The sequence below is a fragment of the Balaenoptera ricei genome, chromosome 5 (genome assembly GCF_028023285.1).
Source record: "Balaenoptera ricei isolate mBalRic1 chromosome 5, mBalRic1.hap2, whole genome shotgun sequence".
Taxonomy (NCBI): domain Eukaryota; kingdom Metazoa; phylum Chordata; class Mammalia; order Artiodactyla; family Balaenopteridae; genus Balaenoptera; species Balaenoptera ricei.
Genome location: NC_082643.1, coordinates 2,813,193 through 2,839,225, shown reverse-complemented (window position 1 = coordinate 2,839,225; position 26,033 = coordinate 2,813,193). Strand labels below are relative to the sequence as shown.

The 26,033-nt window shown below is 41.9% G+C and overlaps 1 protein-coding gene across 1 annotated transcript in view; it reads left to right on the top strand.

Moving 5' to 3' along the window:
* Nucleotides 1-26,033, top strand: part of SPMIP2 (sperm microtubule inner protein 2) — a 139,660-nt gene that overhangs the window by 74,817 nt on the left and 38,810 nt on the right. Inside the window, exon 3 of the mRNA XM_059924322.1 lies at nt 24,703-24,935. Coding sequence (XP_059780305.1) covers nt 24,703-24,935 — 233 coding nt within the window. The remainder of the gene's footprint in view (nt 1-24,702; nt 24,936-26,033) is intronic.

Here is a 26,033-nt window from a genome sequence, read left to right as displayed (position 1 = left end):
TAGTAATCGCATGTAACTGGAATGAGATAGTATCTGTCTTTTTCTGACTGGCTTATTTCACTTTGCATAATGTCTTCAAGGTTCATCCATATAGTAGCTTCCGTCAGGATTTCCCCTTTTTAAAAGGCTGAATAATAATCTTTCGTGTGTCATTACAGACTGAACTGTTCCGCCACCAAATTCATTTGTTGAAGCCCCAATCCCCAATGAGCCTTCTTTGGAGACAGGTCCTTTATGAAGGTAACTAAGGTTAAATGAAGTTGTAGGGTGGGACCCTAATCCCATAGAAGTGGTGTCCTTATAAGAAGAGGGACACCAGAGCTCTCTGTGTGTGTGCAGAAGAAAGACCACGTGAGGACACATAGAGAAAGGGGCCTTGCAAACCAAGGAGGGAGGTCTTACCAGAAACCCACCCTGAAGGTACCTTGACCTTGGACTTCCAGCCTCCAGAACTGTGAGAAAACACATTTCTGTTGGTTAAGCCACCTAGCCTGTGGTATTTTGTTATGGTAGCCCTGGCAGGCTAACACACACACACACACACACACACACACACATACACATATATATACACACCACATTTTGTCCATCTGTCCAGCAGCTGATGGACACTTAAGCTACGTTACCTTTTGGCTGTTGTGAATAACGCTGTTATGAACACGGGTGTACAAACACCTGTTATGGTCCCTCCTTTCACTTCTGGTATACACCCAGAAGTGGAATCGCTATGTTGAATTTTTTTTTTTAAATTAATTAATTTATTTATTTATTTTTGGCTGTGTTGGGTCTTCGTTTCTGTGCGAGGGCTTTCTCTAGTTGCGGCGAGCGGGGGCCACTCTTCATCGCGGTGCGCGGGCCTCTCACTGTCGCGGCCTCTCTTGTTGCGGAGCACAGGCTCCAGACGCACAGGCTCAGTAGTTGTGGCTCACGGGCCTAGTTGCTCCGCGGCATGTGGGATCCTCCCAGACCAGGGCTCGAACCCGTGTCCCCTGCATTGGCAGGCAGACTCTCAACCACTGCGCCACCAGGGAAGCCCTATGTTGAATTTTTTGAAGAATCATCATACTGTTACCTACAGCAGCTTCACCATTTTACATTCCCACTAGCAATACACAGTGTTCCAATTTCTCTATATCTCTCATTTTTAAAACATTTAAGTATGATATTTTGGTTACTGGGAAGAACCTGTGACCACTCAGTAATAATCACAGACCTGGGACTACTCACCACCTATTCAAATGTGTCAGTTAATTTGCTTTCCTAGAAGAAGTAATGCAACAGTACACAATATTACTTTCGAGGGAGGGTTCAAAATAAACAGGAACATTTGGTGCCATGTTACGTCAGCACTGCTTCATCAAAAATTATTGTAAAATTCTGCGGTGCTAGATTCACCAGGGTCGTTCATGTTAAAAATGAAAAAGTCACACACACACACCCCTTTCCCCAGCAGTGGCTTCACCCGTGTCAACAGAAACCTATTTTCTAATCTTTCCTCTCTGGGTGGTCTAAAGGTATCAGATCAGATACCATCTGGGACTTCCCTGGCAGTCCAGTGGTTAGGACTCCGCACTTCCACTGGAGGGGGCGTGGGTTCAATCCCTGGTGGGGGAACTAACATCCCACATGGCGTGGCCAAAAAAAAAAAAAGATCAGATATCATTTCAGAAACCATCCCCTGAACTGAATGATGGTATTTGTGATCCTGATATTATTTGCTTTCAGCTTCACATTTCACATGATTATGTAGCTCATAAATAGAATTTAGGAATATGTTTCTTCATATAACCCGTAAACTCTATGCTAAGTAGAATGTCTTTATAAAATCTTTCTTTATATTTTTCAATTTTCATAGATCTAAGGGGCCACTTGAGGAGTAATTTTCACAAACACAAAAGTAATCAACTCGAAGGAAATTGAAAAAACCAAAATTTTGTAGTCATGTTTTCCGGTATAGTATCAATACCCACTAAATCCTTCAACGAATCTGGGATCACGATTAAAGCTTTTAAGTATTCTATGCTGTTCCTAAACTGTCTTTTTCTGCTCACACTGAAGAATGTGGATATGTGTTTCAAATATTTAATAGCTGCTGGGATTCTGAATGTTCCCTGGGAATTATTTACAGTGACTGCAGCATTTTTATTTCTCAGGCTGCTTCAGCTGAAACACACTGAGGTAAAAGTGGCGAGCGAGAGTGAATATTTAACTGGCTCTTCACTTGGACATTTTATTCTAGTTTCAAGCTGTGATGTTTAATAATTGATTGAGGGAGGGGGTAGGTGTTAGCTCACTCTGTTCAACAGTCTTCTGAGTGATTTGAATAGAGGAAAAGCACACTGTTAGGTTTGCAGAAGGCATCAACCTGGGGAGAGAGAGAGGGAGTGAAAATCAGATACAGTTTGGGTTGTAAACGATAATATTTTAGAATTAGGGCTGAAATGAACAAGACTGTAATTTGACAGGAAGAAATATGAACCTTGCGCTTCGGGTTAAAACCTCAGTAACACAGGTAAAGACTCGGTAAATCGTGGTGTGATTGGTTGGTGCGGAGTTCGTAGCTGACTGTAAACTCAGGGTGAGCCCAGAGGTGAGCCTTGTTGCCGACAAAACTGGCGTAATCACGGAGGGCTCTGTTCCACAGACAAGGGGGTCACACGCAGCATCGTTTTCAGTGACGAGGACCACGTCTTAAGGGAGACGTTAATGAACGGGTGGGGAGGCATCTGAGCATCGTGTCACGCGAACAACACCGGAAGGAACTGGGGAGCCCGATTTGCAAACGAACCTGGTATGAGCCTTTTTCCGTGTCTGACAGATGGTCCCCTGAGAGAGGGATTCGTAACTGAGATTCAGATTTCAGACCAATGTGGGACTGTTACAGAAAGGCAGATTTCAGCTCAACAGAAGAAAGAATAATTAGACCTGTCCAAAAATAGAATGTGCTTCTGTTGCTGGGACTATTCTGGCAGTTGGATGAACACCAGCAGTGGGAGGGAGCCCTACCTAAGGGTACAAGGTTATACCTGCTGACCAGTCCCAAGCCCCAGAACTCTCTGGAAATGTGTGCCTCTTGGCCAATACTGTGGATGCAGTAGCTGGCTTCGGGGCTGTAGTAATGGGACTGCCAAAGCCTACGGGCAACCCAGGTGAATTGTTATATGCACTAATGCAACAGGACATCTCTTTATTTTACTCGGGAATTTTGCCCTGGTCTCCACGGCAGAAGCCACCAGAAATCACAAGCAGGAGCACTTAACGATTCATTCTCAGAGCCTCTGAACAGCAGCTGAAACATGGAAATATTGGAAGATGGGTTACCTTTCCCATCTTCCCATGGGAGCAGTAGCTTGGGGTCCTTTCTTGATTCCAGGAATATATGTTACAAGCTCAAAGGCTCTTAGATGGCCCTAAGAATCAAAACACCATGTTGCTGCAATGGCATCATTTCATTCTTTTTTATGGCTGAGTAATATTCCATTGTATGTATGTACCACATCTTTTTGTTGTTGTTATTGTTAGTTTCTGCTTTATAACAAAGTGAATGGACCTAGAGATGATCATACTAAGTTAGTCAGACAGAGAAAGACAAATATCATATGATATCACTCGTATGTGGAATCTAATCTTAAAAAACGATACAAATGAACTTATTTACAATACAGAAACAGACTTACAGATATCAAAAACAAACCTATGGTTACCAAAGGGGAAACTTGGAGGGGAGGGATAAATCAGGAGCTTGGGATGAACATACACACACTACTATATATAAGATAATTAATCAACAAGGGCCTACTATATAGCACAAGGAACTCTACTCAATATTCTGTGATAGCCTATATGAGAAAAGAATCTTAAAAAAAGAATGAATATATGCATACGTATAACTGAATCACTTTGCTGTACACCTGAAACTAACACAACATTGTAAATCAGCTACACTCCAATAAAATTAAAATTAAAAAAAAAAAAGAATCAAATCACCAACATCGTTAGTGTCAGCACACTAGCTAATATATGTTAGAAGTTACTGAGCTCCTCTGCCCCTTCAGAAACAACAGTCTGGTGTAAGGCAGTGGTTCTCAGACCCCAGCAGGCGTCAGACGGGCTTGGAGGGGTTGCTAGGACACGGAGAGCTTGGCACCACCTTCGGAGTTTCTGTTTCAGACCATGTGAGGCGGGGTCTGAGATTTTGCATTTTTAATAAGTCCACAGGTGATGCTGCTATTCTTTCCAACTCTGCATTCAGTGACATCAGGTTGGTAGCTTGAAATTGGCCATAGTGGCAACATTTACACCGTGGGAATTGGTATAAATTCTGAGAGCCGGTAGTTCAACATTTACCAGTAAACCATCCCTGTAGACTCAGAGCAGACAGAAATTATAGGATGATCGAATGTCTTAACGCAACACCGCTCAATTCACTTCATTCATGGATTTAATGAAGGTTCCCTGAGCCCTGGCTACGTAACCAGAGCAATATTTTTTTTTAAGCAATATTGTTTCAATTATAATGTGTTGCAAGGATTTACCAAGAATGGAGTTCATGAAATAAAGTGTACTCTTGGATTAAAACAATGAAATATGGTTTTATATATTAATTACTTGCTGTAAGAAAAAGTCAACATTTGATCCATTTCATAAATGTGTATTAAAATTATAAGTGAAAATGAACATAGACTAGTGATTATTAAATAAATGTACATATCGATTCACCATTATCATCACCATCTAACACTTACTGGCTCAGACTCATAAACTGCTCTAAGTTTACGGTGATCTCATTTAATTCTTATAAAAATCTGTCACGTAGATACTGTTAAGCCCGCTGTACAGATGAAAACCCGAGTCACAGCAACGGGCCCATGATACTTATGTACCAGTGTGTGTGGCGCATCAGGCAGTCGTGTGTCAGGTGATCTCACATGGAAAGTCCTGGAAATCTCAAATACAGCATTTCTTTTGTGTGTGTGTGTGTGACTTAATGAAATTTTTAAAAATTTATTTTATTGAGGTATAGTTGATTTACAATGTTGTGTTAATTTCTGCTGTATGGCAAAGTGATTCAGTTATATATATATAATATATATGTATATGTATATATACTCTTTTTCATATTCTTTTCTGTGATGGTTTATCACAGGATATTGAATATAGTTCCCTGTGCTATGCAGTAGGACCTTGATGTTCATCCATCCTATGTGTACTAGTTTGCATCTGCTAACCCCAAACTCCTAATCCATCCCTCCCTCACCCCCCTCCCCCTTGGCAACCACAGGTCTGTTCTCTGTGTCTGTGAGTCTATCAAATACAGTTTACTGACGACAACTATATTATTATTATACAATCACTATATTCTTAAATATATTTTTAATACATTTTAGAAGAAAACACTGCTAGCATCAACGCTTCCACAACACACTCCTAGAACCCTGGCATTCCAGGGAAAACAATGTAAACATGGGCTAAATGGCATTAAGCCATAATAGCCTGACCATCCTACGTCTCCTCTAAGAGCTGTACCTCCCAAGAGGAGACCCCTCAGCCCTCTTCTGTGGTGCGTGGGCAGCATCAAAGTTTGCCACTCTGACTCCTGTATCTCTATGCTTCCAGGAGGTTGACCTGCTATGCCTGACACATTTTTTATTTCTACATCATTCTTAGGTTATTATCAGCCTATGATAATAGACTGATGTTACCATATCAGTCTGACTTCAAAATCTGTCTTTAAGATCCTTTTGTGTCTGTTTGATCCCAACGACTGCAGATCCTGGGGATTTCTGCTTGTCACCACCTAGATTGCCTACAATCCGCCTGTCGTGCTCACTGCTTCGTTCAGAGGCATCATGTGACCTAACATGAGTATTACATGGAGTGAAAACGTAGATGCTCTCAGGCCGTGAGCATGTACAACATGTCCTGTCAGGAGCGTAATCCCACTTTAAAAGGATCCAGCTGTGAGCAGTCAGACACAGAAACCCGGGCGACAGGTTTGAGGGATGAGCAACAAGTCTAACAGTAGTTGCAGGGACAGGGCGTGGTCACATAGCCACACAGCCAAGCCACTAGCTCTTCCCCTGCAGAAACACGGTTGCTCACTGCAGCTTCCTTTTAGTCGTCTGAATAGACCCTTCTGGACCACGTCTGTCTGACTCTTCAGCCAGTTATGTGCCCTGAAGACCTCGCCCTCCCTAACAAACATTGCAACAGTTTCCCAAATCGTCACGAGCCACGCTTATAATGATCCACCAGCTTACATACCATAGAATTTCACAGGTTTCCAAATGCCACACCAGCACTGTTCAATAGGAATCAAATGCAAACCACATATGTAATTCAAAATGTCCCAGTAGCCACAATTTTGTTTTTGTTTTTTTTAATTGGAGTGTAGTTGATTCACAATGTTGTGTTAGTTTCAGGTGTACAGCAACATGATTCAGTTCTACACACACATATATATCTATTCTTTTTCAGATTCTTTTCCCTTATAGGTTATTACAAGATATTGAGTATAGTTTCCCCTAGCAGCCATGTTTTAGAAGTTAAAACAGGTGAAATCAATTTAATAACAAATTTTATTTAATCCAGTCAATCCACATGGTTATCATTTCAATATGAAATCAATGTCAGAAGTTATGAATGGAATGTTTTACATTCTTTCTTTGGTACTAAGTCTTTGAAATCTGAGATGTGTCTGTAACTCGCAGCCTGTCTCACTTTGGACTGGACCGTTAACAAGCTCCCAAAGCCACTTGGGCTAGTGGTTACTACTGAAAAGTGCCGCGCCAGACTTGTTGAAACTCAGATGAATATGTTCTTAGAACATCCAAATATCCAAATACCCAGTTGATGGGTTTTTAACTAAGTTTCTGCAAGGAGGTATTGACTAAACACTTTTGACCTGTAGCTTCTATACCAGGTCACCATTTGTGATTAGGATGAATAATAATAAATTAATTATGGTGAAGAACAGCTAGATGCTTTTACTGTGTATAAATGAAAATGAATAAATTTATTAAAGTGGTGATAGAGTGCAAAAATAGAACCACCATACTGGCTGCCAGAAATTCAATTATTGATAATCAGGTAGGGTCTACCGAGGCTAGGAACCTAGAAATTCATAGTGTGGCTCCTTGATTATTTTTATAGTTAATGCAGAAAACGTAACACATATAGAGTAGGTTCCCAGTTTCTTGTTCCTCTTCACAAAGGACTGAAAAGATGATGGCTCTTAAACAGTGTCCAGTCTGAATCTCTTTTCCATGTCCACATTTTCTTATCTGGAATAAGTTAGAATATTCTTGCCCCCATCAGCAATCACAGAGTGCTCTTGAGATTTTAGGTTCTGGGGAATGGTCATTTAAGCTATAGCTTCAGCTTTCTTAGCTGAATGGTTAGCATTTCTAGTAGTTGTATTCTCTTTATTTTTTAAATTTAATTTTTATTTTGTATTGGAGTATAGTTGATTTACAATGTTGTGTTAGTTTCAGGTGTACAGCAAAGTGATTCAGATCTATCTATCTATCTATATAGATAGATAGTTATATTCTTTTTCAGATTCTTTTCCCATATAGGTTATTACAGAGTATTGAGTATAGTCCCCTGTGCTATACAGTAGGTCCTTGTGGATTATCTATTTTATATATAGTAGTGTGTATATGTTGATCCCAAACTCCTAATTTTTCCCTCTCCCCATGTTCTCTTTAGAGAGGAGTATTTTTCTGTCCACCTTGACAATGGGAGGAAGCTTATAAGGTCTCTTTTGTGGAAGAAGAGTCTTTTTCTTTTTTAGAGTAAGATTAAATCTGATGTCCATCTGTTTGGCACCATGATACTTCCTGTGTAATATCATTAAACATTTCTCACTATAATAGTTCAGGGCATCGCATTTAGTTATCTCAGGCCTAATATTGTATATTAGCGTTAGCAGAGAGGAAGATAGGGCAGGGCAGAAGGTGATGGAAATAGCAGAAATGGGTAGGAGGTAGATAATATGATAATAGCCACCGCCAGACATCTGCCATGTGCCAGGTTCACGTATAGACACGGCTTACATAGCCTACGTACAATAGCTCCGAATTCTTACAACAACTGCACGAAGTCGTCAGATGTAGTTTCATTTTTCAGATAAAGAAACTGAGCCTGAGAAGCAGTCTTTTGAAGAAAGTGACAAACCTAGTCTGAAATAGAATTCAGATGAAGTATGGCCCGTTCTCTTTTCCCCACACCATGATGCCTCCCAATAAAGCAAAACAAATGAAAAAGGAAATGGTTTGCTGTAAACCAACTGCAAACCATAAGACATATTGAAGGAAAGGGCAGAGTGTGAATTACACAGCATGATATAAACTTGGTGGGAGAAATAAAGCATTTCATCACTTCCTGAACGACAGAGACGAGGGAACAATTGAAGAGGCAGTGAAAGCAATGGTGTCCTGAGGTGATGACAAATACGCTTCCACAGAAAGTGAAGTTTCAGAGGAACAGTGAAAATGGAAGAAGTAGGAAGGACTGAATGTGTACAAGTGAGAAGTATGATTAAGAGACCAAAGCAGAGAGAAAAAAGTAATTTGGGTGACCTTTACATCAGTGGCATTCAAAGTTTTCTGACTGCAGCCCAGAGTAAGAAATATATTTTACATAGGGACCCAGTTAACTAACACTGTGTGTGTGTGTGTGTGTGTGTGTGTGTGTGTGTACCACTAAAACACAGGTGCAAAGGGAATTCAGTGGAGAAAGGACAGTCTTTATTTATTTTTTCATTTCAAATATTTTTTTTAAAGTTTTTTTTTTTTTAAATAAGTTTTTACATTCTTTTTAAAAATATTTATTTAATTTATTGGCTGAGTCGGGTCTTAGTTGCGGCACACTGGGTCTTCGTTGAGGCGCCGGGCTTCTCTCTAGTTGTGGCGTGCGGGGTCCAGAGCATGTAGGCTCTGTAGTTTGAGGCACGCAGTTTCTCTCGTTGAGGAGCACGAGCTCAGTAGTTGTGGTGTGCGGGCTTAGTTGCCCCGCAGCATGTGGGATCTTAATTCCCCGACCAAGGATGGAACCTGCGTCCCCTGCATTGGAAGGCAGATTCTTGACCTCTGGACCACCAGGGAAGTCCCCCATTTCAAATATTAAAAAAAAATTTTTATTTTATATTGGACTATGGTTGATTTACAATGTTGTGTTAGTTTCAGGTGTACAGCAAAGTGGTTCAGTTATACATATACATGTATCTATTCTTTTTCAAATTCTTTTCCCATTTAGGTTATTACAGAACATTGAGCAGAGTTCCCTGTGCTATACAGTAGGTCCTTGTTGTTTATCTATTTTATATATAGTAGTGTGTATCTGTTAATCCCAAACTCCCAATTTATCCCTCCTGCTCACCTTTCCCCTTTGGTAACCATAAGTTTGTTTTCTATGTCTGGGTCTGTTTCTGTTTTGTAAATAAGTTCATTTGTATCATTTTTTTTTAGAGTCCACATATAAGTGATATCATATGACACTGTTAGGAGGATAAATATACAATGACAGACTAGAAGAAAATATTTGCAAAGTACATATTGATAAAAGACTTATATCCAGAATATGTAAATAACTCTCAAAACTCTCCATAAGAAAACAACCCAATTAAAAAATGGGCAAAAGAGTTGGACCCTTCATCAGAGAAGATATACAGATGGCAAATCAGCACAAGATGCTCAACATTATTAGTCATAAGAGAAGTGCAGATTAAAATTGCAATGAGATAACCACCACCCACTTATTAGAAGGGCAAAAATTAAGACCAGCTCTATCAAGTTTTGGCATGGGTGTGGAGAAAGCTCTCAGTAGAACACTGCTGGTGGGAATGTAAAATGATATGACCACTTTGGGGAGCAGTTTGGCAGTTTCTTAGGTTAATACACCTACTGTGTGATCCAGCTGTTCCACTCCTAGGTATTTACCTAAGAGAAGTGAAAGCATATGTCCACACAAAGATCTGTACACAGATGTTTATAGCAGCTTTATTTGTAACCACCCCAAACTGAAAACAACCCAAAAGTCCATCACCAGGAAAATGAATAAACTAACTACTGCATATCCATACAAGAAGATACTATTCAGCAGTAAAAAAGAATAAACTATTGGTACATGTTATAATAATATGGATGATCTCAAAATAATTATGCTTAGCGTCAGTAGCCAGACAAAAGAGAGTGCATGCTGTTAGGCAGAACATTCTCTGACATAAATCGCACCAATGTTCTCTTAGGTCTGTCTCCCAAGGCAATAGAAATAAAACTGAAAATAAACAAATGGGACCTAATCAAACTTACAACTTTTGCACAGCAAAGGAAATCATAAGCAAAACGAAAAGACCACCTATAGAATGGGAGAAAATATTTGCAAACCAAGCAACTGACAAAAGATTAATCTCCAAAATATACAAACAGTTCATACAATTCGGCAACAACAAAAAAAGAACCCAATAGAAAAATGGGCAGAAGACCTTAATAGACATTTCTCCAAAGAAGACATACAGATGGCCAGTAGGCACATGAAAAGATGCTTAACATCACTAATTATTAGAGAAATGCAAATCAAAACTACAATGAGGTACCACCTCACACCGGTCAGAATGGCCATCACTAAAAAGTCTACAAATAACAAATGCTGGAGAGGGTGTGGAGAAAAGAGAACCCTCCTGCACTGTTGGTGGGAATGTAAGTTGGTGCAGCCACTATGGAAAACAGTATGGAGGTTCCTTAAAAAACTAAAAATAGAATTACCATATGACCCAGCAATCCCACTCCTGGGAATATACTCAGACAAAACTATAATTCAAAAAGATACATGAACCCCTATGTTCATAGCTGCATGGTTCACAATAGCCAAGACATGGAAACAACCTAAGCGTCCATCAACAGAGGAATGGATAAAGAAAATGTGGTACATATATACAATGGAATATTACTCAGCCATAAAAAAGAATGAAATAATGCCATTTGCAGCAACATGGTTGCAACTAGAGGTAATCATACTAAGTGAAGTAAGTCAGACAGAGAAAGACAAATACCATATGATATCACTTATATGTGAAATCTAAAATATGGCACAAATGGACTTATCTATTGTACAAAACAGAAACAGACTCAGACATAGAGAACAGACTTGTGGTTACCAAGGGCAGGGGAGGGTATGACTGGGAGTTTGGGATTAGCATATGCAAACTATTACATATAGAATGGATAAACAACAAGGACCTGCCGTATAGCACAGAGACCTATATTCAATATCCTGTGATAAACCATAATGGAAAAGAATATAAAAAAAGAATGTATATATGTGTATAACTGAGTCACTTTGCTGTACAGCAGAGATTGGCACAATGTTGTAAATCAACTATATTTCAATTAAAAAAATTTTAAAAAAGAGAGTGCAGGGCTTCCCTGGTGGCGCAGTGGTTGAGAATCTGCCTGCCAATGCAGGGGACACGGGTTCGAGCCCTGGTCTGGGAAGATCCCACATACCGCAGAGCAACTAGGCCTCTGAGCCACAATTGCTGAGCCTGCGCGTCTGGAGCCTGTGCTCCACAACAGGAGAGGCCGCGATAGTGAGAGGCCCGCGCACCGCGATGAAGAGTGGCCCCCGCTTGCCACAACTGGAGAAAGCCCTTGCACAGAAACGAAGACCCAACACACCCAAAAGTAAATAAATAAATTTATAAAAAAAAAAAAAAAAAAAAAAAAAAAAAAAAAAAAAAAAAGAGAGTGCATGCTATATGATGCCATTTATATAAAATTGTAGAAAATCCAAGTTAATTTATAGGAACTGAACGCAGTTAAGTGGCTGCCTGGGTGTAGGAAAGGGCAGGGAGTGGGAAAAGGTAGAATTTCCAAAGGCGGGTGAGAAAATTTGGGGGTGATGGATCTGCTTTTTATTTTGACTGTGGTGATATTTCATGGATAGGGTTGCCAGATTTAGCAAGTGAAAATATAAGGCGCCAACTAAATTTGAATTTCAGATAAAGAATATTTTTAGTATAAGTATGTACCATGCAATGTTTGGAACATACTTATACTAAAAAAAAATACTTAGTGTTTATCTGAAATTCAAACGTAACTGGGTGTTCTGTATTTATGTGGCACCCTGCTCATGTGTGTACATGTTTGTAAGACCTAAATTGCACACTTTAAATACATGCAGTTTATTGCATGTCAGTTACACTTCAATAAAGTTGTTAAAAGGAGAAGAAGAAATTGTATTAACCAAGGAAGATGTGAGGATTTTCCCAGGTCCTCTCAGCGTGGCAGCCATGCCAAGACCAAGGTCCCAATGTCGTTCTTCTCCTGCCCAAGGGCTCTTCCTGCTGCACCAAGTTGATTCAAGAAGAAAACGTTTGTTCACAGGGAGGGGAGAGTAGATCCCCAAAGTAAGGACATGCAGATATGGACTGATAAGGAAACTTAACTTAGTTTTTAATGTATAATCTCTGCTCTCACGTGGCTTTGTGAGTCTAATATTTCACCTGTTCACAGACCCATTTTAAAAACAAAGTGCCACAATGTCGTGAGTCTGTTCTTGGAATAAATGAGGACTTGTTTCATTTCAATCCCCTTAACTAGTATCTGGGATCACAGCCAGTTCCCTGGCTGGCTGAGTAGAAAAGGGTAAAGGTATAATTAAAAAGATACAAAAATGTATAGAATGGGTAATTAACAAGGCCCTACTGTATAGCACAGGGAATTATATTCAATATCCTGGGAAAAACCATATGGAAAAGAATATAAAAAAGAATCTATTTATATGTATAACTGAGTCGCTTTGCTGTACAGCAGAAATTAACACATGTAAATCAACTGTACTTCAATACAAATTTTTTTAAAAGATACAAAAGTGTAAAGAGTACCTATCTGTTGATTACTGCTTACCTGCTTTTTTACAATTAAACATTTCTCAATAATCCCAATAGCGAGTTCCCATGTTTTTCTTACAACCCACTTTCAGCCATTTTAAAGCCATTTTTACTCATTTATTATATAATTTACAAGGTGGAGAAACAGCACTTACTAGTCTAAATTGCCCTGGTCTAAACTGAAGTCACTTACTGCCATCTAGAAATAAACAATCCTTTCCTGATGTCCTGTTTATCCAGGGGATAGAGAAGGAAATGGCCATATTTCATGAAGGCTAAGAAGTGTTATTTTCATACATTACATTTTAACTTGTCTGTAATTGTGATGTGCCTTGCTATCAATGCCTACATTTAAAGTAGTAAGTTTCTTTTCTTTTCTCTTTCTGAAGCAAACCTAGTATTAAGTCGATGGTACATTTTACAATCCATAGCAGCTGTTTCCACCCAGCCCAGAGTCAGTTAAGCTCTCCTCTCTGGATTAGGTGGTAATTACCATCATTACTCAGAGCACAAACAGAGCAACGCATACCTGTTTAGCGGTAAACCAGTGCCATTCTTACCTCGTGTTATTATTTCCGGTGTATCTGTATCATTTATCATCTCACCCACTTTTCTATTTTTTATCTGCACTGGCATGTTAACTATATTTGCATCTCCTCACTGGTCACTTACACAACTCTAATAATGAGAGAATCAATGATCACAGAGTCAGAAATGAGATGGGCCAAATTAACACCAGCAGAGTAGGATAAAGCAACACTTTCTCTGGGACCTTTTGTACAAATAAAATTTAGCCTCTTTGATGCAAAATAGTGCATTTCAATGAAATACTTATTTTTGCAGTGATGTACTCAGCTATTTGACTCTAACAAATGGAGAAGCTTTCTGTCTAAAACACGCATGGAGAAAGTGTCAAATAAAAGGCAAATATGAGACACACTCCAGATCAGAGGATAGTCAACTCTGCCCTGTGGCCTGCGGGGTCTTAGTTCCCCGACCAGGGATCGAACCCGTGCCCCCTGCAGTGGAAGCGCGGAGTCCTAACCACTGGACCGCCAGGGAAGTCCCTATGGCTCGTTTTTGTGCTGCAAAGACAGAGCTGAGTTGTGGTGACAGGCGCGCTAAGGCCCCAGAGTCTGAAACATGTACTCGCTGGCCCTTCAGAGCACAGTTTGCCCACCTCCGCTCTAGCTCAGAGGGCTTGAGAGGGACACGGCCCTCTCTCCCCCGCATTTCGTGAAGGTGAGCGCTGAGGGGGCCCCTGGCTGGCCTCCATTTCTCTGTTTCCGTGTAAAGTCATATCCTCATGCGTGAGAGCATAAAGACCAAATGAATTATAATTCAGCATGTGATCGAGAGCCAGATGGTAGTGACTTCAAATCATTGTATGTGGTATTAAAAGTAGATTGTAAAGCAATAGAAAAAAAAGTCGCATTGGGTGTGTGCTTTCCTTTTCTTCTGTGAGGAGTTCCCCTATGTGCTCTGTAGCAGACAAGTCAGGGGCCTCACGTCCTCCTTCTTTCCAGGGAGCCTCCGTTTTGTTTGGGTGCATAATTTGGCCTCATATGACTCAGGGTTAAACCCTGATTCATGCATGCCAGGCCCTGAAACCCCGGTCCTCTTCCAGCGCTTGGTTTTAGGAGGAGATAAATGACTCAGTTCTGACCAATAAAATGAGAGAGGAATTCACCTGCTGTTTTCGAGGAAGGGCTTCTCCACTGGTGAAACACACACACCCCTCTGGGGCATTATGGTACCTGCATAATATTATGCAGGTACCATGTGGTACCTGCATATGATACCTGGAGCTGTGACAGCCTCCTTGGAGCCTCAAGGGGAGCTTGCCTGAAGGCGACCTGGTACCCTGAGGATGCAGAACACCTGAAGGCAGCCTGGTACCCTGAGGATGCAAAGCACAGACCTGGGAAGAGTGTATTGTTCTGAGGACATCGCTGGGCATTAAGCAAGCCCAGGTTCCTCAGACCTCAGATCTTACAATATGACACATTGATTTCTCTTATCATTTAATTCATTTGTGATGACTTCCTGTTACTTGCAGTGCTCTGGTGGGTTTTTATTAGTTTTACATACGTACATCTTAATATCTTTTCTCATGGGAACGTCTGAGGACTGTCTCCATGAATGGTAAAGAGTTCCTTATAATAAATTGACTATTTTACACACATTTATACGGGAAAATTCCAAATCAAAACCAAACCAAAACAATGAAACCTATTTGTTATTATTTTTTTGTAAATTTATTTATTTATTTATTTTTGGCTGCATTGGGTCCTTGTTGCTGCACGCGGGCTTTCTCTAGTTGTGGTGAGCAGGGGCTACTCTTTGTTGCGGTGCATGGGCTTCTCATTACGGTGGCTTCTTTTGCTGCGGAGCACGGGCTCTAGGCATGTGGGCTTCAGTAGTTGTGGCATGCGGGCTCGGTAGTGGTGGCTCGCGGGCTCTAGAGCGCAGGCTCAGTAGTTGTGGCACATGGGCTTAGTTGCTCTGCGACATGTGGGATCTTCCCGGACCAGGGCTTGAACCTATGTCCCCTGCATTGGCAGGCAGATTCTTTTTTTGTTTTTTAGAAATTTCATGTAATGTCTGAAACATTTATATTAACATATTTCCATACAAATAACCCAAAGAAAGTTTAGTATTGTTTTTGTTTGTTTGTTTGTTTCTTTTATACAGCAGGTTCTTACTAGTCATCAATTTTATACACATCATTGTCTACATGTCAATCCCAATCGCCCAATTCAGCACACCAGCATCCCCACCCCACCGCGGTTTCCCCCCCTTGGTGTCCATACGTTTGTTCTCTACATCTGTGTCTCAACTTCTGCCCTGGCAGGCGGATTCTTAACCACTGCGCCACCAGGGAATTCTGAAACCTATTTATTATTATCTACTTAGATTTTGTCTTCAGGGAGATAAACGTGTAGAGAATCACTTGGTTGCAGTTTTGTCAAGATGAGTCTGTCAGCTTTATTTTTCAAGTAAGAGTCCAGAGATGTTTACAAAACTTTTGATCCTGCCTTTTTTCTGTGTTCACATGGAAAAGCACGGAATTTTATACTTTTGGATTACATCAGCAACTTAATGTTAAAGTAGTCAATCCTTCAACAAATATTACCAAGCATTTGCTTAGCGCACTGCACCGCCCAGGATGCTTTGGAAGTTTGAAGCAAATAGAAGACAGTTTGAGTCTCTAAGGGAACTAACCTGGGGCTGCTTGACAAGCAGAGAGACAAGACACGCTCCTAAAATAGCTGGGGACCCTGACCTCACACATGAAACACGGACCAAGCTGTACTTTACCGCTTCACGGAATAATAATGTCTGTCCTGAGAGCAGACAGTGCTGCTGAAGGAGGAGAACGAGGTCTCTTTAGACTGTATGGTGCGCCTGTCCATTTGGGATCACCCTCTCATCTATGGGGATGAGATGTGTCTCCTTCCTGGGGATCACCCTCTCATCTATGGGGATGAGATGTGTCTCCTTCCTGGGGATCACCCTCTCATCTATGGGGATGAGATGTGTCTCCTTCCTGGGGATCACCCTCTCATCTATGGGGATGAGATGTGTCTCCTTCCTGGGGATCACCCTCTCATCTATGGGGATGAGATGTGTCTCCTTCCTGGGGATCACCCTCTCATCTATGGGGATGAGATGTGTCTCCTTCCTGGGGATCACCCTCTCATCTATGGGTCACCCACCTGGGGATGCTGTGTCTCCTTCCTTCCTATCCGTCTGATTGAGATTCCTTCTTTGTATCTTCAGTCGTGGACGATCTTTTCAGCTAGTCTTCTGGTCTTTTGCATCCACAGTTGCTCTGTAAATAGTGGTGATTTTGGTGTGCCGGTGGTGGCGGGAGGGGAATGAGATCAGGGCCTTCCTGCTCCGCCATCTTCCAAACGCATATCGACAAACTGAGTCTTCCAGGTCATCCGATGGTTAGACCTATTGAATACTTGCACGAATTGCATTGAAATACAGAGTTTAAAACTGTTCCTGGCCATGAGCCCACTGTGTGCCGGTTGTTAGAAAAGGAGAGTCCTGTGCACATCAGCAGTTATAACAATTATCATCTCCTCTCCTTTCCCCACGTGCATATGTGAGATGTGTCCCTTAGAGTTTGTTTCATATTTCACATCCCTCCCTCTGACCTTCGCCTTGGCTTGCTTCCCCCGACAAACCCTGCTGTTCTGCATGGCACATCTGTAATGGCCAATTTATACCCGTATTGTCAACATATTTTCAAATACACGTGTTAAAACACTCACTTCCGTGTTCCACTCGATGCCTTTCGATTTATTTCCTTGGTGTGTTTCATTTTGGTCACTGAAGTGGAGAATTGGCCTCATGAGGCCATATTACGGGGCGAAGTGATATTGCTGTGAGCACTCATCCTTCTCTGTGCCTCCAACTATTCATAATCAATGTTGTGAAAAGCAGTTCTCTGACCTTACCCTGAACTGTCGAATCATGAAGTCCAGACTAGGAGGGTCTAAGGCAGTTCTGGAAATTAGATTGCTTATAGATATTTAAAGAACTGCTTGTTTCTCCCTCAGCATGACTTTATATATACTTCCCATCTTATGATGGAATTCTTTTTTTTTTTAAAGATTTATTGATTGATTGTTTGATTGCTATGTTGGGTCTTCGTTTCTGTGCTTTCTCTAGTTGCGGCAAGCAGGGGCCACTCTTCATCGTGGTGCACGGGCCTCTCACTATCGCGGCCTCTGTTGTTGCGGAGCACAGGCTCCAGACACGCAGGCTCAGTAGCTGTGGCTCACGGGCCCAGTTGCTCCGCGGCATGTGGGATCTTCCCAGACCAGGGCTCGAACCCGTGTCCCCTGCATTGGCAGGCAGACTCTCAACCACTGCGCCACCAGGGAAGCCCCATGATGGAATTCTTTTTTTTTTTTTTTGATGGAATTCTTTAATTCACTTATTCAACAAACAATTCTCTTCAGCATTCAACACATGCTTCTTGAGGACCTACTATGTTCCAAGCACTGTGCTGGCAATTAAGACTTTACAGAGATTATATGCATATATATTATATATATATCATATATATATATATATATATAATTCAACCATGAGGAAGAGGACATCTGCCATTTGTGACCACACGGATGGACCTTGAGGACATTATACTTAGTGAAATAAGTCAGACAGAGAAAGACAAATACTGTATGATATCAGATATATGTAGAATCTAAAAAAGCCACACACTTAAAGTGTGGAACGGTGGTTACCAGGGGCTGGGAATTGGTGGGATAGGACAAATGTTGTTTAAAGGTACAGACTTGCAAAGAGTAGCAAATAAGCCTAGAGATCTAATGCACCACAGAGTGAGTATGGACAACAGTATGGTATTATTATCATCAAACTTGCTAAGAGACTAGTTTTAATTTGTCCAACCACTAAAAAGAAATGATAGATGTGCTAATTATCACTACAATGGCGATCATATTAGAATATATAAATGTATCAAATCAACATGTTGTATACCTTAAATGTACACAATGTTATATGTCAAATTTTTTCAATTAAAAAAAATTTTTTTAAGTGTTCACAGAGATAAATAAAATATACCCTTTACCCTCTAGGAGGTTACAAATGGAGTAGATCCAATAAGTATGACATTTTTAAAGATGAAATAAAGAAACTCCTGTGAACGCAGCATGCTGAGTGTCTAATTTTGACTTGGTGGGATTAGGGATGTTTTCCAGAAGAGGCAGCACTCACAATAAGCCTTGAAAGATGAGTTTTGATCATGAGAAAAGGTGAAGGAAGGTAAGACTCCATCAGTAGGCTCGGCTCAGTTTATGAAGACACGAGTCAGAAATCCTAGGAAATCTGGATGAAAAAAATTATAGGCACCATTATAGAAAACCATTTCATGTTTTTTAGGCGAAGAGATACGTTATTTTACCTCCGTTTTAGATTCCTCCTGGCAGCTGTGTGGAGGATGGATTGGATAGAAGAGAAGCTAGAGCCAAGAGTAGTTAGGAGGTTACTGCGATAAGCCAGATGAAAGATGCTGAAGGACTATTTACAAGTATCACCTGCCCCTCAAATACAAGAGAAGCTCCTTGAAGGCAGGGTCTTGGCTTTGTTCGCTACTCTATGCCCAGCACTTGGAACGGTGCCTGGTGTATAGTTCAATAAATATTTGTTGAAGGAATGAATCTATCAGTGAGAGAATAAAGGAATGATTTCATTAATTAATTGAAACCCTGCAAATGCAGAGGAGAGAAGTCAGAAAGAGACCTCTGCCTCAGGATGGAACTTTCTTTCTCTATTGACACATGCCATGGCCGGGCCTTTCCGAGTGTTGGCAGCAGGTGATGCTTGTTGGAAAGCCGCCAGGATTCGCAGGTCTGGGCTCTTCCCAGCCTCCGTGGCATCTGCTGCTGCCTTTCTGTCCACCATCATCAGAGGTTGGACAAACTATGGCTCCTGGATCAAATTTGTCCTGCCCCCTGTGAGCAAAGAATGGTTTTTACTTTTTCAAATGGTTGGGGGGAAAAGCAAAAGAAGGATAATGGTTTGTAACATGTGAAAATTACATGAAATTAAAATTTCAATGTCTATAAATAAACTTTTATTGGAACCCAGCCACGCCCATTTGTTTACATAGTGTCCATGACTGCTTTTGCCCTAAAGGGCAGAGCTGAGTAGTTGAGACAGAGGCTATATGCCCTGCACGCAAAGCCACGAATATTTCCTCTCTGGTCTTTTACGGGAGAAGTTTGCCAACCCCTGATCTAGAGGAGCGCTCAGGAAAGGCTTCGAAGTTTATTCACACTAAGAAATAAATCGGGGGCTTCCCTGGTGGCGCAGCGGTTGAGAGTCTGCCTGCCAATGCAGGAGACACGGGTTCGAGCCCTGGTCTGGGAAGATCCCACATGCCGCGGAGCAACTGGGCCCATGAGCCACAACTACTGAGCCTGCGCGTCTGGAGCCTGTGCTCCGCAACAAGAGAGGCCGCGACAGTGAGAGGTCCGCGCACCGCGATGAAGAGTGGCCCCCGCTCGCCGCAACTGGAGAAAGCCCTCGCACAGAAACGAAGACCCAACACAGACAAAAATAAATAAATAAATAAATAATTTTAAAAAAAAGAAAGAAATCGTTTATCAGTGAAAGCTCCTATTTTAAAAAATGTAGCAGGTAAGACAAAGCATCAAATTAAAACAAGAAGCAAACAGACAAGAAAGAGGAAGAGACACGAATAATAATACTGCTGTATCTTATGTGCCATATCCTCAGATAAGCACTTCTTTCAATAAAATTATTTCGTCTCCTTCTAGCAAGGCTACCAGACAGGCATCACTATTCTTTTTTTTTTTTTTAACCATTTAAAAAAATTGAACTATATGTAATTTACAATGTTGTGTTACTTTCAGGTGTACAGCAAAGTGATTCAGTTATACATATACACACACACATATATATATATTCTTTGTCAGATTCTTTTCTATTATAGGTCATTACAAAATATTGAATGTAGTTCCCTGTGCTCTACAGTAGGTCATTTTTGGTTATCTATTTTATATATAGTGGTGTGTATCTGTTAATCCTATACTCTTAATTTATCCCTCTCCCCTTTCCCATTTGGTAACCATAAGTTTGTTTTCTATGTCTGTGAGTCTATTTCTGTTTTGTAAATAAGTTCATTTGTACCATTTTTTAAGATTCCACATATAATCGATATCATATGCTATTTGTCTTTCTCTGTCTGACTTACTTCACTTAGTATGATAATCTCTAGGTCCGTCCATGTTGCAGCAAATGTCATTATTTTGTTTTTCTTATGGCTGAGTAACATTCCATTGTATGTATATAATACATCTTCTTTATCCATTCCTCTGTTGATGGACATTTAGGTTGCTTCCATGTCCTGGCTATTGTCAATAGTGCTGCAATGAACACTGGGGTGCGTGTATCTTTTTCCATTTTAGAGATGAGGAGCCTAAACTCAGAGGCCGAATGATGTTCCCTGGGTCACAAAGCACAAGACAAAGCCAGGATTTGACCCTGCGGTGGTTTAGCTTCAAAAACACATCTTTGACTGTAACTTGAGAATTTCAGACACTGATGAACAAGTCACGTTGGGCACATACAGGGGAGACAGGATCTACCCACTGACCTTGAGATCACAGTTTCTCCAGGGCAGGAAGATGCAGAAATGAGGACCCACGAAGCCTGGCACAGGTGTAAATGGAAGTACCTCTCCTTCCCCCATCATGACGTGGCTCTCCTGGCAGTAGACCAATGCTGGGCAGGTCTGTTTCAGGATTACAGCTGCGGGTTGTCCCCCTGGAGCTGGTCTTCAGGTGTCGACAAGAACTCCAAAGCAGATGGGCACATGAGAGTTTTATTAACCCAGGAGCTGTCAACTTCATGGCTGGCAAATGAGGGCCGGGGTTTTGGGGAAAACAATGAAAGATCCAAGAAAACTTGCCATAGGATGAAAAGCAACTAGGAACACCCTAAGGGACGTAGCAACAGTTGTCGAACAGAGATGATAGCTGTTAAAGGAAAAATAAAGCGACCGTGGATTGGACAGGAATTGGAAGTTTGACCTTGAAGCAGGGAATCGGATCCAGCAGAGAGTCTCGGCTCTGGAGGATGAGGGTTAGGGGAGGAAAATATGGGTCATTTAAAGCCAAACACCCGTGGAACTGCCCATCAGGGAAACCCCATGTCTGCGTTGCTGGCTGGTGGTGAGAGTGGAGTTTTTGGTTAGGTGAGCATCGGGCCGGCTCCAGGGGACGGCTGTGACCCTGGCGCACCGCGGACGGTGACGCCAGCCGCCCCTGCTGTACAGGCGGGCGCCTGCGTCAGCTATGCAGCCACGGAAGGGTGTCCCAGAACTTCCTGTGCCATTCACGCTGCATCACGCTATTTCTAAAGCACACATGAGGACTTGGGGTTTCAGGAAAGTCCAGTGACTCAACTGAAATGCCACAGAGAAGCTCGATTCTCTGGGGAGCTCCTCTCCCCACACTTGGTTTGTAAAGCACGTTCACTTTCTACGATTCTGTCTAAAACGAAGTGTTTAGGCTCAGCTGTCAAGTAATTCCTCTTCTAAAAAATGTATTGTGGTCTGCAGAGTGACAAGGAAAAACTATAGATATACATCTGCTCTCACTTCTGCAATAGCGTGAGGTGATGACAAAATTTTAGCAACAACCAAAAATTACATGGAGGATCAATATTTTCCCAAATCTGCTGGTGTCTGCAGGATGCACACAGGTGACCCAACGAGGAAAAGGATCCATGTTTAGATAAGTTTGGGAAACGCTGGGTTACATAATTGCAAACAAGTTAATTCACCGCAGGATTTCTCAGAACTTATTTTTTTAAATAAATTTATTTATTTATTTTTGGCTGTGTTAGGTCTTCACTGCTGCGCGCAGGCTTTCTCTAGTTGTGGCAAGTGGAGGCTACTCTTCATTGCGGTGCATGGGCTTCTCATTGCCGTGGCTTCTCTTTGTTTCGGAGCACGGGTTCGAGGCGCACGGTAGTTGTGACACATGGGCTCAGTAGTTGTGGCATGCGGACTCAGTAGTTGTGGCTCGTGGGCTCTACAGCATAGGCTCAGTAGTTGTGGCGCACGGGCCCAGCTGCTCTGCGGCATGTGGGATCTTCTCAGACCAGGGCTCGAACCCGTGTCCCCTGCATTGGCAGGCGGATTCTTAACCACTGTGCCACCAGGGAAGCCCAGATTTCTCAGAACTTTTAACGCGCTTTCATATGCTGGGACTCTCTCAACGGCAAACGGATAGTGTTCTCAAGTGTATTTGACAATAGAGAACCCCCAGTTCACGCCCAGGCTTTGTCATGGTCACTCATGGGAGCAGCATTAGGGGAACATTTGGGAAAACACCAGCCTCAAAATGCCCTGATATTCCAGCAAGACTAATACGGTTGTACTTTCATCCTGTTTGCAGGAGATTGCAAACTTTTCCTTATGGCAGGAGTTTTGTAGGTGAGCCCTCCACACCCGTCAAATTGGGAGAGAAAACAGGTTTTCATGCTTGGGCCATCCTATACGTTACCTGAGTGAGAGCCTGGGGCCACGATGGGTCCATCACGGGAAATGAGGCACAGTGAACACGCAGGCGTTGCGGGAGCCGCGGTGATTGGGAAGCTGGGGAAACATCTGCCCAAAGCCTGTGTCTGGGGAGCGATTTCTCACATTTTCAGCTCCCTTGGAAAGCTTGGATGGTGTTTCCAGGCACAGACTTGTAACCACACCGACCACTGCATTGGAGCATGTGGTCAAACCCCGCCCACCTGTGCTCCCTGCAAACCCTGAGCCAAGACAAAACGAGAGGGGCCACGGGGTCAGGAAGGGCCAGGTGACACCATGACCACAGCACAGCCTCCGCTTCCGAGGTCTGGGGTTCACCTTGGGTAAGAGGAGTGACGTTTCTTCTTTGTGTTCACCAATCTGCCCAGACAATCCTGCAGCCACTTTGGTTCCGGGACTTCTGAAACTCTTCCTGGGCCAGCAGATCATTGCCTGTTCTAATCAGGACCATTCTGGCTCCTCTTTACATGTTCACATCATCAACTTTCAACACCAAGTGTATGGAAGCCATCTTTTCCCAGACCTCCTCTTAATTTTGCTTCACGCACTTCCACAATTCATTGATTCCTTTGTTCATTGTCTTACATTTAAAATACCAATGTTTATTAAATGCCCCTGCCTTTGGGCATCATCTGTTATGAGCTGTCTTCCTCTTCTGACAATTTTCTCCATCTTCCCATGGCTTCTAATACATTTGGGGGATTTTCTAATCCTCATTTCAGGATTTTATCTCTCTAGATAAAACATCTCAATGTCTAAAGACCAACATCCTGCAAATATGGTATTAGTGAGGAGTTTTAAAGACTGTGTCTGCTATTCAACAGCCAAGACATGGAAACAACCTAAATGTCCATTGACAAATGAATGCATAAAGAAGATGTGGTACATATATACAATGGAATAGTACTCAGCTATAAAAAAGAACAAAATAATGCCACTTGCAGCAACATGGATGAACTTAGAGATTATCATACGAAGTGAAGTAAGTCAGACAGAGAAAGACAAATACCATATGATATCACTTATATGTGGAATCTAAAGTATGACACAAATGAACTTATCTACGAAACAGAAACAGACTCACAGACATAGAGAACAGACTTGTGGTTGCCAAGGGGGAGGGGTTGGGGGGATGGATTGGGAGTTTGGGATTAGCAGATGCAAACTATTATATAGAGAATGGATAAACAACCAAGTCCGACTGTATAGCACAGGGAACTATATTCAATATCCTGTGATAAACCATAATGGAAAAGAATCTGAAAAAGAATGCATATATATATATGTGTATGTATAACTGAATCATTTTGCTGTACTGCAGAAATTAACACAACATTGTAAATCAACTATACTTCAATAAACTAAACTTTAAAAAAAGAACGTGTCTGTATTAAGTTGGTTATAAAGAAAACCGTGAGACAGCCTGTCGGCTCATTAGCTGTGACTCTGGACAAGTAACCAATCCTTCTGGGCCTCGTTTTCCCCACCTATAAACTGGGGGAAATAATACTCCCAACTTCATTTGGTTATTACAAGGAGTAATTGAATTAACATATCTAAAAGGCTTATGAGAGCACCTAGAATATAGTCAATGACATACAAGCATTAGCTATTATTATTTCCACCATTTAGAATAAAGCATCTTAGAATAAAGTGTGGAGATTTTTTTAAAGTGTTTTTTTCTTTCTGTTTTAAGGCCCAGATTATGTAAAGGATCATCTCCCTGAAGTTGCTCAGCAGACTTCCTATATAGGAGAAAAGCGTCCTGCATTAGAAAAAACTGGAGATCTCAGATATTTACGGAGGCCTGCCTCAAAGAGAAGCTTGCCGGCCAAATATAAACCTGAGTATGTTGGTGAAATTGGTTGGGGAATACCAGCGTATGATTTTATCAACAAAACAAGGCTTCAGACTGGCTTTCACATTAAGGTATTTTTCTTAAATTTATGCTCCTCCTTGCACATTGTTTTCTGGTTTGAATGCTTTCTGAGTTTGCTTCCGTAGGAAACGTCATGTTCTCGACCTGTCCTTGAGAAGCAATGGCATTGGAGTTTTTGCAGAAAAATGAGTGTGTGAATACATGTACTTGCTGCTATCACTCCCTTCGTCCCTTAGTACCGGCAAGGAGAGGTGTGAAGGGAATGAAGCCGAGGGCAATCCGAGAGCATTTGCACTTGGCTTTGGAATGCATCCAGATTCCCATCTATGCTGTGACATTCACACACGCTCCCCCGTCCTTGCAAGGCTTGGTGAGTGGGTGGTGTTAAAGCAGCAGCCTGTGCTGAACTTCATCCACCAACCTCGAAATCAGCCCCAGAGCTTTAAAACCCACTGTGTGGATCATGCCTTTAGATCAGACCGTCCAGGGCACGTAGTCGGAGGGCTCTCAGAAGACTTGTCTATCTCCGCTTGGCGATGTGGATGCGGGCACGACCCCAAATGTTCTCCTCTGAAACAGGAGAGAGCACGGGTGATTTTAGAAGCAAAATCTGAGAATTCAGACTTTTTTCCCAGGCGAGACTTTGCCTGAAACTATGTATCAATGACGCAGTAACTGGATTTCTTAAGGCAATATAGTACAGCCTCATATAGTAAAGGTTAACAAAGGAAAAAGCCTTTTTCTGGCCAACCCTCGGCCAGTACAGGAGAGCAGCTGGGAGCTCAGTCTTTGAGGTCAGGAACGTGGGTTCCACTCCTGCCTCTGAGTCAGGTCCAACTCTGCGACCCTGGGCTTGAGTTCACCTCGCTGGGTCTCCATGCCTCCTCTGCCCCGTGGCAGTGTTAGAGTGCCCACTTCCTAAGACCACCTGAATTCCTATCCCACTCCTGCCACCTGCTAGCTGTGAGTGGCCTTGGCCAGTTCCTTGATCTCTGTGCCTCTTCATCATGACTCTGAGCATTTGCTTTGTCGGGCTGTTGTAAAGGAACATTTGTAAAGTGCTGGGCACCATGCCTGGAACACATCAAGGCTCTATGTCATATATGTTTCTTAGCTTCCCAGCATAAGGTTTTCCTACTTACGTACAA